Source organism: Blennius ocellaris (assembly GCF_963422515.1).
Source record: "Blennius ocellaris genome assembly, chromosome: 15".
NCBI classification, from domain to species: Eukaryota; Metazoa; Chordata; class Actinopteri; order Blenniiformes; family Blenniidae; genus Blennius; species Blennius ocellaris.
The window spans coordinates 16262378-16278402 of record NC_137664.1 but is presented as its reverse complement, the minus strand read 5'-3'; the positions used below and the strand labels follow the sequence as shown (position 1 = coordinate 16278402).

The following is a 16025-nucleotide window of genomic DNA, read 5'->3' as shown; positions in this document are numbered from 1 at the left end:
GTTTGTTAAAGCGCGAGGTGATGCAACCTCAACTTATGCCCTTCCAAGCATGTTTCCACCAATGGCTTAACTATTCTTTGGGTACCACTGGGTTCCAAGTCCAGGACTGAACACAAACCACAAGTGCAATTCAGGTCTTTTTGTGAGTGTATTTGCAAGTGAAATACACAGATCTATAGCAAATTCTCAGAGTTGCTTTTACAGTGTGTGCAGTGCACTTTTCAGTCACAACAACAAGAGCCGCAAACAGAAAATCCGAAGACAAAGACATCAAAGTAGATGTGTAGTTGTATTTGACAGGTGCTCTCAGCAAAGTGCAGAGCAGTGATTTCACTTCCACCAGAGATACAAACAGCAATTTCGCAAATTGTCACTCCACTTTAGTGAACCAAGGTTGGACCAAATACATCGAGAACCTCTCTTTACTCCATGAGAGCGAAGACAGCAGCAGATCATTTAGTGCTTATTATTAGCAAACAAAGGTGAGAAAAAGAAACACTGATAAAACAAAAAATCTGCTCACAGAAAGAGAACAGAATAAACTGTTTGGAAAGAATCACAAGTGTTGTCCTAAATGTGTATCCCTACAACTTAACATGGATTCTGCATCTGTTTCTTGTTCATTATGCTCTTCTCAGTAAAGTCATGTGTTTCCATCCCTGGTCTGACGTCACCCTTCCTCTTATGAAACAGCAAGAGGTTGTCAAGGTGATTGACAAGTGGGCAGAGCTTGTTGATGAACTAGGCACGACCTACCCCTGGGTTCAGGTATCAGACACACACCCACACCCACACACACACACACACACACACACACACACACACACACACACACACACACACACACACACACACACACACACACACACACACACACACACACGCTTGAGTTGTCTTGACAACGTTATAGACATTACATTGATTTGCAGAAATTTCCTGCAGACATAACTCAGCCAGCCACCTACCAAACCCAAACCCAACCATCACCCTGAACTAAACTAACCTTAGTCAAACCTTAAAATATGTTTTTCCCCTAACAATATAATATTGTTTTTCTCCCAGGGACATTACTTCCTTCATTAAATGTAGTTTCCTGTGTTGCACCAGTGTTATCAAAATGAAGTCCTCATATTGTGTGAACTATACTTCACAATAAACCCCTTTCCGATTCTGATTCTGATCACTGTTCCCACAAAGATACCAAGACTCCATAACAGACTAGGCTCCACATAGCACACATGCATGCACACACGGATCCCTGTTCAGATCTGGATACATTTGAAAAATAGCTTATGCCCTTGCGTCCTCCACAGTCACTAATCATTCAGTTTTCTGCTCATTCCATATTCTTAAATGTTAATGGATCTTGTATCACACTGAGTGAAACTTTTATCACGCTTCTGGGCAAACTCACAAATTCTGACAGCCGCAGCTGCCACAGAAAGATATGAATGAGATAGGATGCTGGACATTGTACAACTTGTAATTAAATTCTTCCCATATATGAGGACATTTCATTTATTGAAAAAGGAGATTCTGGGGCTGTGAGCTCCTAATGTAAATTACCTGAGTTATGCACGCTGAATCTAAAAAAAGCTTCCGGATTTTGGACAAGTCAGTATTCTGAAATACAGAGAGTGTAGCAAAAACCCCTGCTCTGAATTTACATTTTGAATAATTATCAGATACAATTAAAGCTACTGAATAGATTTTCCGATAAAGGACTCCTTAATGATTTGTTGTGACAAATAAGACGGTAGAAAGAAATATAACAAGCAGTTAACATGCAAAACAATAGAGTAAATATTACATGACTAGTAGATCATTATATTGTCCTCTCTTTCTTAATTGTTTTTAGATTTTTGAGAATAAGGGTGCTATGATGGGTTGTTCGAATCCACATCCTCACTGCCAGGTAAGAACACACACACACACACACACACACACACACACACACACACACACACACACACACACACACACACACACACACACACACACACACACACACACACACACACACACACACACACACACACACACACACACACACACACACACACACACACACACATTCAAGTAATGAATAAGTTAAAGGTCCCCACAGTGAGAATAGGTTTCCATCAGTATAGTTGTTTAAGATGCAGCTTCTCTTTTTTTTAAGTAGGCAATCTGTCACATTGGTCTAATTTGCATGCCGGAGATGCCGGCACTTCAAATTATATGACAGTGTGTTATGAAAGCACTCTGAAGTTTCTCACCTGGAGTCGTTAATTGACTCTTCTTCTAGAGATGATCAGCTGCCGTGTACATCCCATCTCACTGCGTGTGAGAAGAGGCGTGCGTGTGTCTGTCGTTTCTTGCTGTATTGTGTTTTTGATGCATCTTCACACTTATATTACAGCTTGGCTTTCTCACACTCAACTGGATGTCTTCTTGTCTTTCCGATTTTTACCTGAATGCAGTTGATCGAGAATGACAGAATGAGAGAGACAGGAGAAAAATATATTTTTTTATTTTATGTCTGTCACCTCACAGTATGGCATTAAAAAGATACAACCAGGAGGCAGACTCACAAAAACAGGGAGGTTGTTAGTTTCAGGTATAAAAAACAACAACAAAAAAAACATTATTCTTGCTGGAATACTCAAAAGCAACCTAATCCTATAAGTCTGAAACCAGATACACGAGTAGTGTTTGACAAGAAAATGTTGCTTTATTGTTAGTAATGCTAAAGCCTTATGTGACATTATTTCTCCTTGTCTGACTCTTCAAAGTCTAAACAAAAAAGAAAAGTCTGAGTTTTGCACACACATGTAACTGTTATTTGCGCTATCAATATATTTCCAAGATTCCAATATAAGACTTACCAAAAGATGACAGCATATTACTTTAGAAGAAAAAGTATGCTATCCATGGAGGTGAAGTAGAATATAAACACATAACGTTGGAGATATTTCCTCTTCAAGTTGTTTTCTTGATGGAAAGAAAGGATATGTTGACCTCAGCCCGTCTTTTAGACGTGAATATTGAAAATGGCAGCTCAGGTATTTTACTAGCGATGGATCAAATTACTGGCGCAACAGAGCAGTTTGTGGAGGGGGCATGTCTTTCGTTTTTCGTTTCTCGGAGACCTCCCAATACTCGTAACAAGTCGCTCCATGGCGCTCACTTGAATCCTCTGGTTGGCCACAAGACAAAACACGGGTGCAGTTTTCCTCCATCGCGAGAATGGCCAAGGTCACAACCTCAAATGGCGTTATGACTGAAACTCATCATATGTTTGTGATGAGAACTGGTCTCTGATGCAGATTGTCAAGTTATGCGCCAATCAAGTGATGTTAAGGCCTCTTACATGTCACTTCCTGTTTTTACACTACACTTACTGTTTCGCGGCAAAATGTCCATTTTTGGGTACGCCATCAGATATTATGGCGCCACTTTGATAGACTTTGCTCACCAGTCTCTTTTCTATCATCACACCAATTTTCAGGTCATTTGGAATTACCCCCTCGGACTAGAAAATCCAGTATATATTTCAATATTGTGAACTTCCTGTTGAGTTTTCGGTATGTGTGTCACATACTTTTTTTCTGCATCCTGGGGTGTTACATATGTGTGCCGACTTTCGTAGCTGTAGGTGAAACGGGATCCGGGGGCTGAATTTATTAATTTTTTAAACATTTTTCAGGTGGTGCCGTTGAGCCATTTTTCCAGTCACATGTGTGATTCCTCCAAATTATCTTTTTTTTTTTTGCCAAGCCTGACAACTGTGCACATTATCGCAAAAAGGTGTGTATAATAATAATAATGTGTACAATTTCAATAGGGTACTTAAGAACTTTCAATCCTTGGATTCTAATTAGCTATCCCATGATGAGACTGATTCCCTACATATACCTAGATCTGAAGGGGACTGTGTCAAGCAAAGAGGGGGAGAACCCCCCCAAATCATTCTATCCTCCCTACAGATATATTGCACAGTGGCTATACAGCAACATCTGCCTCAACATGTATAACTGTAATTAAAGAAAAAAAAAAAAGACAGGTAAATAATAATCAAAAATGTTGGACTCTTGTGAATTGGTTACAACAGCCTGCATTACTAAACTCCACCATCACAACACAACACAACATCATTCATGCACAGACACTGTGGATAGTTACCTATTTGGAAAGTCCCATTTCTCAGCCAGACATAACGACGGCAACAAATGAGCACCAGGAAGCAGAGTCCACAAACAAGACACACCATGGTCTCGCCTCATACATCAATCCAGAGGAGGATGAAATGAAGCTCACAACGTGCGATTGTTTCTCTCCATACTTTGCAGCCATTTTTTTTACTGTTGCAACATATTTGAGCAATCATTGCAATCAATTATATAACGTGGGAATTGTGACAAACAGCAGAAAGTCCATTTAATTAAGTAATTTTCCCAGTTAAAAACCTTGTGTTTCACTATTTTCAGGTACATTTTCCCTCTGAGAAATAACACCTTTCCTCTTTTTCAGTTATTTATGAATGCATATAAAAGGCGTTCTTTTAATCTATGCTGTCAACATAAAACTCCCCAATAGAGGGCAGTATGTGACCTCAGAAGAAAGTAGTTCATAACTGATGGAGGTAGCAGAATAAACCCATCAATACATTTTCCCTTTTTTGGATGAAGATTATATTTCATATATATTCAGTCAAATTCATGTTGGAGTTATGTAACTGCTGAGAAACATGAAACAGATTTTATGTGGCATTTTTTGTGGTTGTTTGTTTCCTGGTGTCCAAATCTTTACCTCTTCTTTTCGCATCAAAGTCCATGAAAAAAAGAAGTAATTCTTTAATGTTTGCACATGCGAGTGTTATGTCAGGCACGTCGTCCAGGCCAAAATGTACTAAACAGAGATCTGAAGGAAAGAATAATGAAGAGAAAATGTTAATCATGGACTTTATGCTACATTGCCTCTGACAATGTTGGTCTCTCAGGAGCAGAACTGTATGTGTTTCTATGCAAGTGTAGGAAGAAAAACATATGCCTTTGGAATAGTAATAGTCTTTTTTTTCTGCTTTTACATCAGCAACCCCAACGTGTATATAGTATTAATTCAGTGAAGAGCACAGAATGAGTTTGAATATGTTTGCCTCTCAAGAGCAGATAGTTTTCGATTCATTATTAACTTTGGAAGTGGGTATTTCACTTGTGAAGTTGAGAGAATGATGGTGGTTATACAGCTGGTGAAAAGTCATAGCTTTGGGCAAATGGATAATTCTCTCCCATGTGCTGTCTTCACCCTCGTCTCTTTAAGAATCAACAATCTGTTGTTGGGCAAAAGGATGGGTCAGTGCATACAAAAACAAGGGTGTACAAATAGAGCCATAGCTGCTGATGTTTGCCGGCATATATACCGTATATTCACACTTACTATATAAGGCAGGGCTGGAGGCATGCGGATGAGCAGCTTTACACTTTTAATTCACACATCAAGGATGTTTGCTTCACCCTGTTGTTTCAGGACTGTGGATGCTTAATAAAGCATTGTACAACATCAGCAAAAACTAATTAAAAGGCACAAGGTTTCTACCTCTGTCACACTACTTGTGTGTGGAATCCCTGTGCAAAGAGAAAATAATTAACTTTGAGATCAATAAATTATTTCTTTTCTTGTTTTATCACGTTAAAGTGCCGATAATGAATCTGAATCCAGGGTGATGCAGCATAATGTACTATAAATGTACGACATGTACCCTGGGCGGGGGAGTCTGTGTACATTGGTTCAGACATGTCAATATGGGTGTCCCACTGGAGGTCGCAGGCCTCGTCTTCACCAGTGTGCACAGCCGGCATCATTGCAAATCACCATTAGCAGTGTGAAAGAGTGCCAGAGACCAGTGTAGCTGCAATAATGCAGGCCCAAATTGTAAAAGCTGAATCTCACAAGCAGACTGTATCGTCCACTCAACTCGCGGACAGGAATTTACCTGACTCCAAAGTTAATCGTTTTTGACTGTGGAGGATCGTCCAGCGTTAGAGGCTGTTGAGTTTCTGGCTTTCCAGTGTGGCTTTTTTCCCATAAGCCACTGAGACTACAAGCTCCAAAAGCTGCACCTAATGCCACTATCTCGCTGTGAATGGAACACGCAAAGCAGCTTCCAAAACATCTCAAAATATTTGAAAGGGTTTTAGCTGGTAAGGTGCACTTTTTTGTAAACATGCTTGAATTTTGTTCCAAAAATAGTTCCAATTGATGAAAATATCTCAAACCTGTGGAATGTTGAGGAAGCACCAAGTGACATGCATGTAAAGCTCCTTGATGCAAAAGTCACAGAGAGATTGTGTAACATCTGTGTGACATACAAAGTACTAATTTAGCCTTGTGGGGAACATTTTTGCCAATTTTCATTGTTTCTTGCCCTTCCACCTACTTGTTAGTTGTTGCAGACCAGTGAGTAAGGAGGTAAAAGGTAAAACAGATGACCATGTTGATTTACGTGGATATTATTCATTCACTGTTTGTAGATTTTTGTGCCAGAGCAGCTGCTATTTCTTCCAGCTTATCTAATTTAACTTCGATGTATATGGCTTTGATATAAAGAGCAGGCTTGGTGAGTAACTTCTCAGAACGTCTGACTTCAGCCCAGTGGACCAGTGGTGTCACTTCTTTGGATGCATGATTATATGGTGAACAGTCCCCGACCCACTCAGCTGTCACTGAGACGGGAGGAAACTGCAGTCGATACCGTGTCAGGTCTGTTGCTGGACATTGTGAAAGCTTGAAAGCTTGAAAGAGTGCAAGAGACCCACTTTTCCTCCCTTTTTTCTTCCCCCCAAAGAATATGTCACTTCTGCAAACACTTAGGTGCAGTATTTAAGTGACAGACGAATTATTCTAATGCCAACTTATTTTCCAGTCTTAGTGCAGCCAAGTGACACGACAATCCAAAGGAGTGTTGTTGCTGCACCATGTTGCGGGCGAAAAAGGTGGAGGAGTGTTTAATCAGGGAACAATTTGCAATGCAGTTTGAAGCACTGCTGCTTAAAGCTGCAGAGAGCACCTGATTACTACCTTGTTCATTAAGCAACACAATGATATAATTAGAAAGCCTCCTCCTGATGAAACAAATATGGTAATCCTTGTAAGATAATACAATAAAAGGTTAAAAGCCTGCTGAATTGTAAGGTAAACATTGAAAAGCTCAGAGAAATGCCTCGCTCATTTTAGACACAGACAGCCTTGCACTTTAAACCCTTACTACTGCAATAACTAATCAATATTCTAGTGAAGGTTTCACTCATCAGGCCGTGAATACACAGCACATTGCATACTGTTGCACTGTCTGCCTTCCCTGCACACACTCCAGTTTATTGGTGTGGGGGTTAATTTTGATCAAAACGTCCATAAATACACCTCCCATCAAAACCTCAGTAAGGCTGATTTCAGGTACAAGTTTATCATGTAGTGTTGAGTTTGTGATGGAAATATCTGCCCGGAAATTACCATAAAGAACAAACAAGGATAATTGAAATGTCTGTCCTGATGTGCACCGATATGCATGCAAAAGCAGTACATTATAAAGCCTAAAAATACTCCCCAGTCAGATGGGAAACTTCACTGTAGTGTTGCTTGTTGATGTGAGCAATGCGAATGAATATTTTTTTTTCCCCCTATAAATGAAATGACCTGCCGTGCCTCATCTGATGTGGAGCTTCAAACATTGTTTTCTCCCGGGAGGCTCACTTTCCCAATCAGACACAACACCAACGTCTCATTTCGGGTGGATGTGATCAGGTTGGGGATGCCAGTTGGTGGCTGATGAGAGCATTGAACGATGCGTTTGTCACAGTGAGATATCAAAACAGCTGCTTCAAACTTGACAGTTGTTTTTGAGATGTTGATATCACAATGAGGAACTTTTTTTTTTTTTGCCCCTCTCTCTTTTTCTCTGATGTGTGTCTGTTTGTACTGCCACATGGTCTGATTGCTAATTTATTGTGTCTAACTGGTGGATTTGAGATCATTTGCACATTATTTGTTGTATTTTTCTGTAATTGTGAAATGTTTGCATTTCTAGTCTAATTAGAAGCAATTGCCTATTGTTCACATTCTGGAAAACTCAAATGACATCTGCTGACAAAGTTTTGTTTTTATTCAGTCTGACAGTTTCTTAGTCAGATAACAAAACTCCACAGATAGACTCAAATGGTATTTCATTGGTGAAGGAATAACCTGTGCAAATTAAGGCTTTATCCCCATATTCTTTTGTTACGTAGATGATGCTACAATGAACATTAAACCAGCAAGAACCTATCAATTAATTTTCCATATTATCTTAATGAACTCTGTGTCTCCGGTGCTTTAGTTGATCCCAACTGGGTATTATTGAAGACAGAGTACACCGTGGACATCAACACAAAGGCAAGCTAAGCAATCGAGGCTCCGTTTACAAAACAACATTTTCAAGTGAAACCAGAAAACTACTGTTGTTTTTTGGATGTCTGTTCACACAACAACAGTGTTTGGAGATCCTGAAAATGCAACTCCACTCCGACTTGGTAGTTTTATAGTTGAGAGTCACCGTAATAGCGATCCAACTCTCATCTGTTGGATGATCCATGCGAATGTCCTTGTAGATGCCATAATTAATGTTTTGAAATTAATATTCAAAACAATATTGTTTTCAGAGATTCTGCTATTTCTTTGTAAACGGACATCGTCTTCAAAATGCTGCCGTCTGAACACAAACTTTTGTGTTGTCCTGAGAACGTGGGTAACTGAGGTATTTGGGGAAAAAAGATCAGTATACCAGGAAAAGCAGTTTGCTGTCATGAAGCAAGAAAGGAAGATGGTTGAGAAAAATTTTGAAAACAGGAGAAGCTTTAGATTTGCAGTTCGGAAATGGGAAATCATTCACACTCACAACTGCCTTGACAAAACAGCACCATAAAATAATGCAGGAGAATAATAAGAATGATTTGAAAAGCAGAACTTAACCATAATTCTTTCAACTTGAAATTCAGAGAATCATTTTGTGTCCATGCATTTTCTTTTCTTTTTTTTGCATTTTCCAACATTATGTTGTGTTTCTAGACCTGAATGAGTCGAGTCTTTGACATCGAGCATGATATTTATTAACTATTTGAGATAAAGTTTTGTAGAGAATCTTCATCATCATTTTTAGTCACAGACATATGGAAAACCTTTCAAATTAGTTTTCAAGTTGAATATGCTCAGGAGGGAGGGAAAGGGGTTTCTAGGGCTTTTTATTGCTTATATATGGAACATAACCACATTGCTGTGATGAAGTAGCTATCTCAATTAGGTTTCAGTATCAGCTAAATTTCAGCTGGTATTGAAATAAATGAGCACCGGTGATTTGGGGGAAAAAACCATTTATCAATCCTGGAAAGCCTGGAAAAAAATTAAAGTACTGGAAAACCGAAAAATCTCTACATCTGTAAAACATTTATTGATTCACTGATATTGACAAATAACCTGATTAATTCAAAGATTTACATTTTTCTGCCGAGCATCATCATCATCATCATCATCATCATCATCATCATCATCATCGTCATCATCTGCCTCCATCTTCCTCCTGCTTCCTGTAGGTGTGGGCCAGCAACTTTCTGCCTAATGAGCCAGCTCTATCAGACCGCTGCCAGAGAGTGTACTTTCAGAAGCACGGGGAGCCGATGCTGCTGCAATACGCCAAACAGGAGGCTGAGAAACAGGTATGGTGTGCACACATAAACAGCCCACTGAATCGTGTCAATTTTAAAGCTTTGGGGGAGCAAGGTAAGAGCTGTGATTTATGAAAATCTGAGTCTAATCTTTCGTCTAGAATTAAACATCACGATATCAACTCAAACTCGACGACATAGTTTAAAAGGTCTGTCTTATTGACTCAGGTGTTGCTTTATGTGTTTCCTCACAAAAAAATTACTTTGATGATAAAGAGTAAAATCATGTGATTTTACGTATGAAAGTAATATTTTAACAGGGGACTCTCAGTAGATACGCATGTTCAGTGTAAATGAAGTGTGAACATCTCTCACAAAATGCACGTTTAGAGGATGAAAGTGAACTTTCAGACTACTGTGATTGCTTAATCTGAATGCAGTGACACCAGATTATCACAGAATTCCTCATATGACCATCTGCTCTGAACAAACGATGTTAGTTTCTTGTATCGAGCCAGTCAAAAAGTTTTTTTTTTCTTCCCCTTCTCGCTACTGCATTTCAGTGAAAGGTTCTCCAGCAAAGACTCAGAATATGAAGAAATGCCCAAAGTCAGCACAATAATTCCATTTTAATAAAGTGTTTAAGATGTCAGTGAAGTGGCACCTTAGTTTTCTCCCCTCGACTGTATGAATCCCTCCACCTTCATTCATCTCCTTTCATCCTCAATGCTTCCCTCGCTTTCTCTTTACTTCATCGTCCTCTTGATTTCCTGTCTGCATCCTCTGCCCGTCTTCGAGTCAGTGAAGCGTGTGATTGGACAGCAGACATGCTCATTAGCATAATGCTGCAGAATCCATCTTCAAAGTGCACGGAGATTAGGAAAACTCTGTACGTCTGTCCGCTTCAGTGGCTCTCCAGCAGTGTGTGTGGAGTGTCAGCAGCCGAAGCCTCTGAAGACGGCGCTGAGCGCATTTAGCATGTTGGCAAATGTCTTATTAGCGAGTGGAGGCTCGTTGAAAACTGTGAAAGAACTTTCCACAGGTGAATTAAACTCGGTGGATGTGTGAAGTTTTGCCTGACTACCTCAAGCTGTGGCGCAACAGCTTATTTATACCTCTTTACTATTCATACGCTTAATCATACCATATAGTCACAGCTGGAAATCGGCTTCACTTGTGTTTACCCACTGATAAGTCAGCCCAATGTGGTGTGAATTTATCTTTTTTTCCAACATTAAGGAGTTGCAGTGTTCCTATCAGACTGTTCCTCTTAGTCTGGTGGTAATCGCCAGTTTTTTTTATTTTTGGTAATGAGGTTTTGCACTGTAATAGACTTGCCGTGCACATGTCCATGCATTGGTATGCTTTTTTGTGTGACTCAGTATTTTTATTTTAATCTTATCATCACTGAGATTTGGTATGCCTAATCCTTATTAGAAGTGCAAAAAACTACAAGAAAGCAGACAATCAGAGCTTTATATCTTGAGCATCACTCACTCAAAATTCCTCTATTTTTTTTTAAATTCCACAGCCAAAAATTCCAAATAAATCGAGTTTGTCTAATCCTGAAAAAAACTGCATTGCAAAAAATATTTTCTTAAAATATTTTGGTTTATTTTGTAGTATCGACACCCTGAAAGAGTCAGGCAAATCTGTATGTTATGAGCAAAATCTAATATGTTTTAAAGTTTAAAATTGTAAAATTATATTGACCATCAAGTAAGAGTTTGCACTGTGCAACAGTATGAAGAGGTAAGGATTATTTCTTTCCAAAACCAAAGAAAGTAGCTGTTAACTACAGCAAGACTCTTTAAATACTTCCAGACACAGCTGTACATGCTTTTATTAAGTTCTAGACGGACACAAGTGTACTTGAATTCAACTAGTGGATTCATAATATTCCACTTCAACTAAGATGAATTAATTAAACTTTGCCCCAATGTGTTTCGGTTTTGTGAAGTTTTTCCACTTTCTGGAACGAAATCTCAGCTTTAATTTTTTGCTGATTAGCCACTTCACAAACAGCCACAATCCACTCGGGGTCTCACTCAAGTGGAGGCCTTCTCTGCTCCGGAATTAAAAGCTGATTTCTTGAGTGACTAAGAAAAGAGATCTTACTTCTCAAAAGGAGATGAAGGAGTAAAAATGGGCTTAATTATAAAGTGTGGAATTAACTGAGATGAGTTGAAGTGCAAAGTAGGACAGTGAAAGAACAAAAACAGGAGAGAACGCAATACAAGGATTCATGGGAGAGACAAACAAAGATGCAAAGTCAAAGGAAAGAGTGATGGGTGGATGAGGAGGAACTGAGAAATCGGCAACTAAGTCATTCAAGGAATGAACTGACCTGGCGTGTGTGTGTGTGTGCGTGTCTGTGCGTGTGTTCGTGCGCGTGTGTGTGTGATGGAAAGGATAAGCATTAAGATTTTGAGAAGAGCAGAGTAGACACTTGAATCTCCTCGACAGCTACTCATGGGGACTGACCTTTATAAAATCAGAGTGGAAGCAGGGGTGTGTGTGTGTGTGTGTGTGTGTGTGTGTGTGTGTGTGTGTGTGTGTGTGTGTGTGTGTGTGTGTGTGTGTGTGTGTGTGTGTGTGTGTGTGTGTGTGTGTGTGTGTGTGTGTGTGTGTGTGTGTGTGTGTGTGCGCCGACGTCTCCCTCACTCCGTCTCTCCTCCTGTCTCCCTGACCCGAGGTTAGAACCGTAAATTGGCACACTGCAGTGTTTAGAGGAGTTTGAATTGGGCCTCAGCTCCCAGGTGACACTCTTGACTTTGGAACAAAAACTTTCTAAGCTAATTGAATAAAACTCTTAGGGATTTGGTGTCTGTGAGGTGTCTGTTTTCCGGACACCCTCCACTTCCTCCCTTTCTGTTTCAATTCGTACCTCATCCTCAAGCTCTCCTCCTCATCTTTGTGCCCCGTTTCATTCTGCCCCCCCTGTAATCGTGTTAAAAGTACAGGGGCAGTGAAAAACTAGTGTGAGGAGAAACCTAAAACCTTGACCCAAAACACAGTGAGAATATGTGAGAAGAGGCTTTTTTTTTTTAAACAATACATGGGGAGAAAGTCTGCACTTGTTATTCTGAACCCCTATTGTGTTGAAGGCAAAGCAATGTTCAAAGTGGTATCTCACTCGGCACTAAGTACTCTCATATACAGGCGCTTCACCTCATTAAGAGAACTGAGCACTTTGAGGATCTTTTACTTTGTGTTTTCCTCTACAGTTTTTAAAGAGCGCAGTACTCCCTGTAGAGCCATTAATTATGCACTAATGTCGAATGTTGGACAAGCTTATTCAAACACATGTGAGAGTCATTCCGAGCTCTTTGTGGTTGGGCGTCTGATTACTGATAATTACGTCTTTAGTCCAGACTACTTTTTGTTTTGCTCTGTATTGAATCACATCTCCAGTTCTGAGGCTGGACATGATGAGTGATGGTAGAGGGACTGAGAATAGATGGTTTGCTGATCACGTGGCGGTACTGGGAAAGTGTTCTGCCAAGCCAGAGCTGACCTCAAAGAAGATTTGTCTATTTACTTTGCTGCTAGGATTATATCCATCCATTCATCTACTACAATCGACTTTTTCAAGTTGTGGTCATGTTGTGTTGTGCCGATCTGAGCTCAGAGCTGGGTGCACCTTTGACGGACCGGAGACGGAGTGAAACACTTATACAAAGAAATCAGAGCTAATTTAAGTGTTTGAATTGCTTTTCTTTTAACTTGGAGAACTTAGTGAAATTCATAAGGGGATTTTTTTTTAGGGTTGTTTTTAGTCTTATTTTAACGACAAAAAACAGAACAATCATGAGGTGATCAGACAAAACAATGAAGGGATTTGTTTTCAGAAATCTGTGTTGATGTGCAACAACTAAAATAACAGTGCAAAGAAAAACATACAGTAGATTTTTTTATGGTCACTCAGGGTTGAGTTAACTCACATCCGATTGTCAGGTCTCTGTCTGCCCTGTTTGTCTCAGCACATGTTTCCAATTAACCAATGGCATCCTCCCTCTGTGTGCTCCAATCGTTGAGTTCCACCTGTCTCCACCCCTTCCCAGTGTAGTTAAAGCCTCCCGTTCTTTGTTGTCGGTCAGTTCATTTCGTCAAACTGTCTCGACCACGTCCCGGCTCCCCAGTGTTACCCGTTTGGTTTTTGGACTTTGACTTCCCTGGACTTCTATTTCTTAAATAAATGTAAAAAATGTTTGTACAGCCTGGCTCGACTGCGTTTGGGTCCACCTGCAATCCCTGACACAGATTCCCTCTGTGGCTATTTAGCACCCAAACCCACACTGAACTAATCTATTTTTGATGGATTGTAATGGTAAGGTCAGGGCGTGTGTGTGCCTACTCATCAGCTTGTTAAAGCTCAGCTTCACACACAATCTGCATTTAAACGGTTTATGATAATTAGACTTCTTCCTGCAAACTGCCAATCCTAAGTAGCTTGTTTTATTTTCCCGATGGAGTCGTTTTGTTAAGAAGAGAGAGTGGTGCCAGTCAATATATTATCTCTCTTACACCTATTTCACCTTCATCTTGATTTGTGTTGTAACTGGCCCAAATAAGCCACCATGTTCTTAATCAGATCTTTTGTACATCCATTTTTTTTATTAAAGTTTTCTATAGAGGCAGACTGTAACACCTGATACATATTTAATTTGCTGACATTGACATATTATAGACCTTCTGGACTCTCAAGAAAGAGGAAATATGTGAGCAAATTGTATTTCCTATAGTTTTTGTTATTGATGAGGTCCAGATACCTCTAATAGTCATGGTTTAATCTTCATAGGTGGGAATCCCACTCATCTGATACACTGGGAAGCAGTAAATATTTCACCATCAAACATTCACGTCATGTCCCATCAATCTAAAATACTGCATAAAATTTCTCCCATCGATCTTTGAGACCATTTTATCTGACTTAGTTGACCAGTGGTCAGTGGAGCACACTGTGGACCGTTCACTAATCCATCACAGGGAAAACACACATGCCCATTCACACACACTTTTGAACATTTTCATACCTACCATCAGTTAAGAGTATGAACACAGGGAGAACATGCAATCCCTGCACAAAAAAGCTCCAGCAACAGACTTCCAACTGGAGATATTCTTTCCGAAGTGAAAGGGCACCGTGCTGCCATCTTTCTTTCATACGCACTTTGAAACATATTGATATGGAGCTCTCCTTCCTCAGGAACGTGTTGTGGTCGAGAGCTCCGATTGGCTGGCCGTGGTTCCATACTGGGCAACATGGCCTTACCAGACCTTACTGTTGCCACGAAGACATGTCCTCAGGATCAGTGACCTGACAACAGAGGAGAGGCAGGGTAAGAGTGTGTGTGTGTGTGTGTGTGTGTGTGTGTGTGTGTGTGTGTGTGTGTGTGTGTGTGTGTGTGTGTGTGTGTGTGTGTGTGTGTGTGTGTGTGTGTGTGTGTGTGTGTGTGTGTGTGTGTGTGTGTGTGTGTGTGTGTGTGTGTGTGTGTGTGTGTGTGTGTGTGTGTGTGTGTGTGCGCGCGTGCGTGCGTGCGAGAGAGAGATACTAACAGAGGGAATGACTGGGAGTGTAATAAAGTAATTTCCAACAGTCTGAGCTGAGTCTGTTTGTCAGAGATGAACTTACAAGTTGGACTGCAAATTCACACAGTACAATTAACTATGTTTTTTAACCGTTTGAAAAGATAATGTATATTTCTTCTTTCTTTTTCAAGCTAATTTGACTGCTTTCGTGAAGCCATTCACTGTCAACAGTATGAACATATGTTCTTTTCTGTCCACCGTCCTCCAGTTTTCATATCTTATCTCTGTCTGCTTCACAATTTATCAGATTTGGCTGCCATTATGAAGAGACTGCTGACCAAGTATGACAATCTGTTTGAAGTCTCTTTTCCCTACTCCATGGGCTGGCACGGTAAGAAAATAAGAGGGGGGGTGTGAGCACACTTGAAAAGAAAAGTTTTTGTCTGAATGTTGACAGGTTTTTCTTGTTAAATAAAAGAAGCAGCAGGGGACAGATGGTCGAAAAGATTAAAGAGATTTTTGGTCTAAATACCTCAAATTATTGGGACACATTAGTGGATTGAGACAGTTTGCTGCTACAAAGTGGAGACTGTTCACATAGTGGTTCGTCACTATGCTTGGCGAGTGAAAGCAAAGTCTGATCATCTCCAACACTAATCAATTACAAGCTGTTATGGGAAATGTGACGTGGAGTCTGTTCCTTCTGGGTTTTCAAAGACTTGAACTGCTGCTTCAATTTAAGCAGAAATGTGAAGTAATATAGAAGGAGGAGGTGCATTAAAATTCAGTCACACCTTACTCATAGCAGTTTCGTTA

At 40.0% G+C, this 16025-nt stretch overlaps 1 protein-coding gene across 2 annotated transcripts in view; it reads left to right on the top strand.

Moving 5' to 3' along the window:
* Positions 1-16025, top strand: part of galt (galactose-1-phosphate uridylyltransferase) — a 35985-nt gene that overhangs the window by 7156 nt on the left and 12804 nt on the right. For both annotated transcript variants that reach the window (XM_080510689.1, XM_080510690.1), the window contains exons 5-9: positions 639-768; positions 1859-1915; positions 9606-9728; positions 14887-15019; positions 15517-15600. In XM_080510689.1, the coding sequence (XP_080366815.1) occupies positions 639-768; positions 1859-1915; positions 9606-9728; positions 14887-15019; positions 15517-15600 (527 nt within the window). The remainder of the gene's footprint in view (positions 1-638; positions 769-1858; positions 1916-9605; positions 9729-14886; positions 15020-15516; positions 15601-16025) is intronic.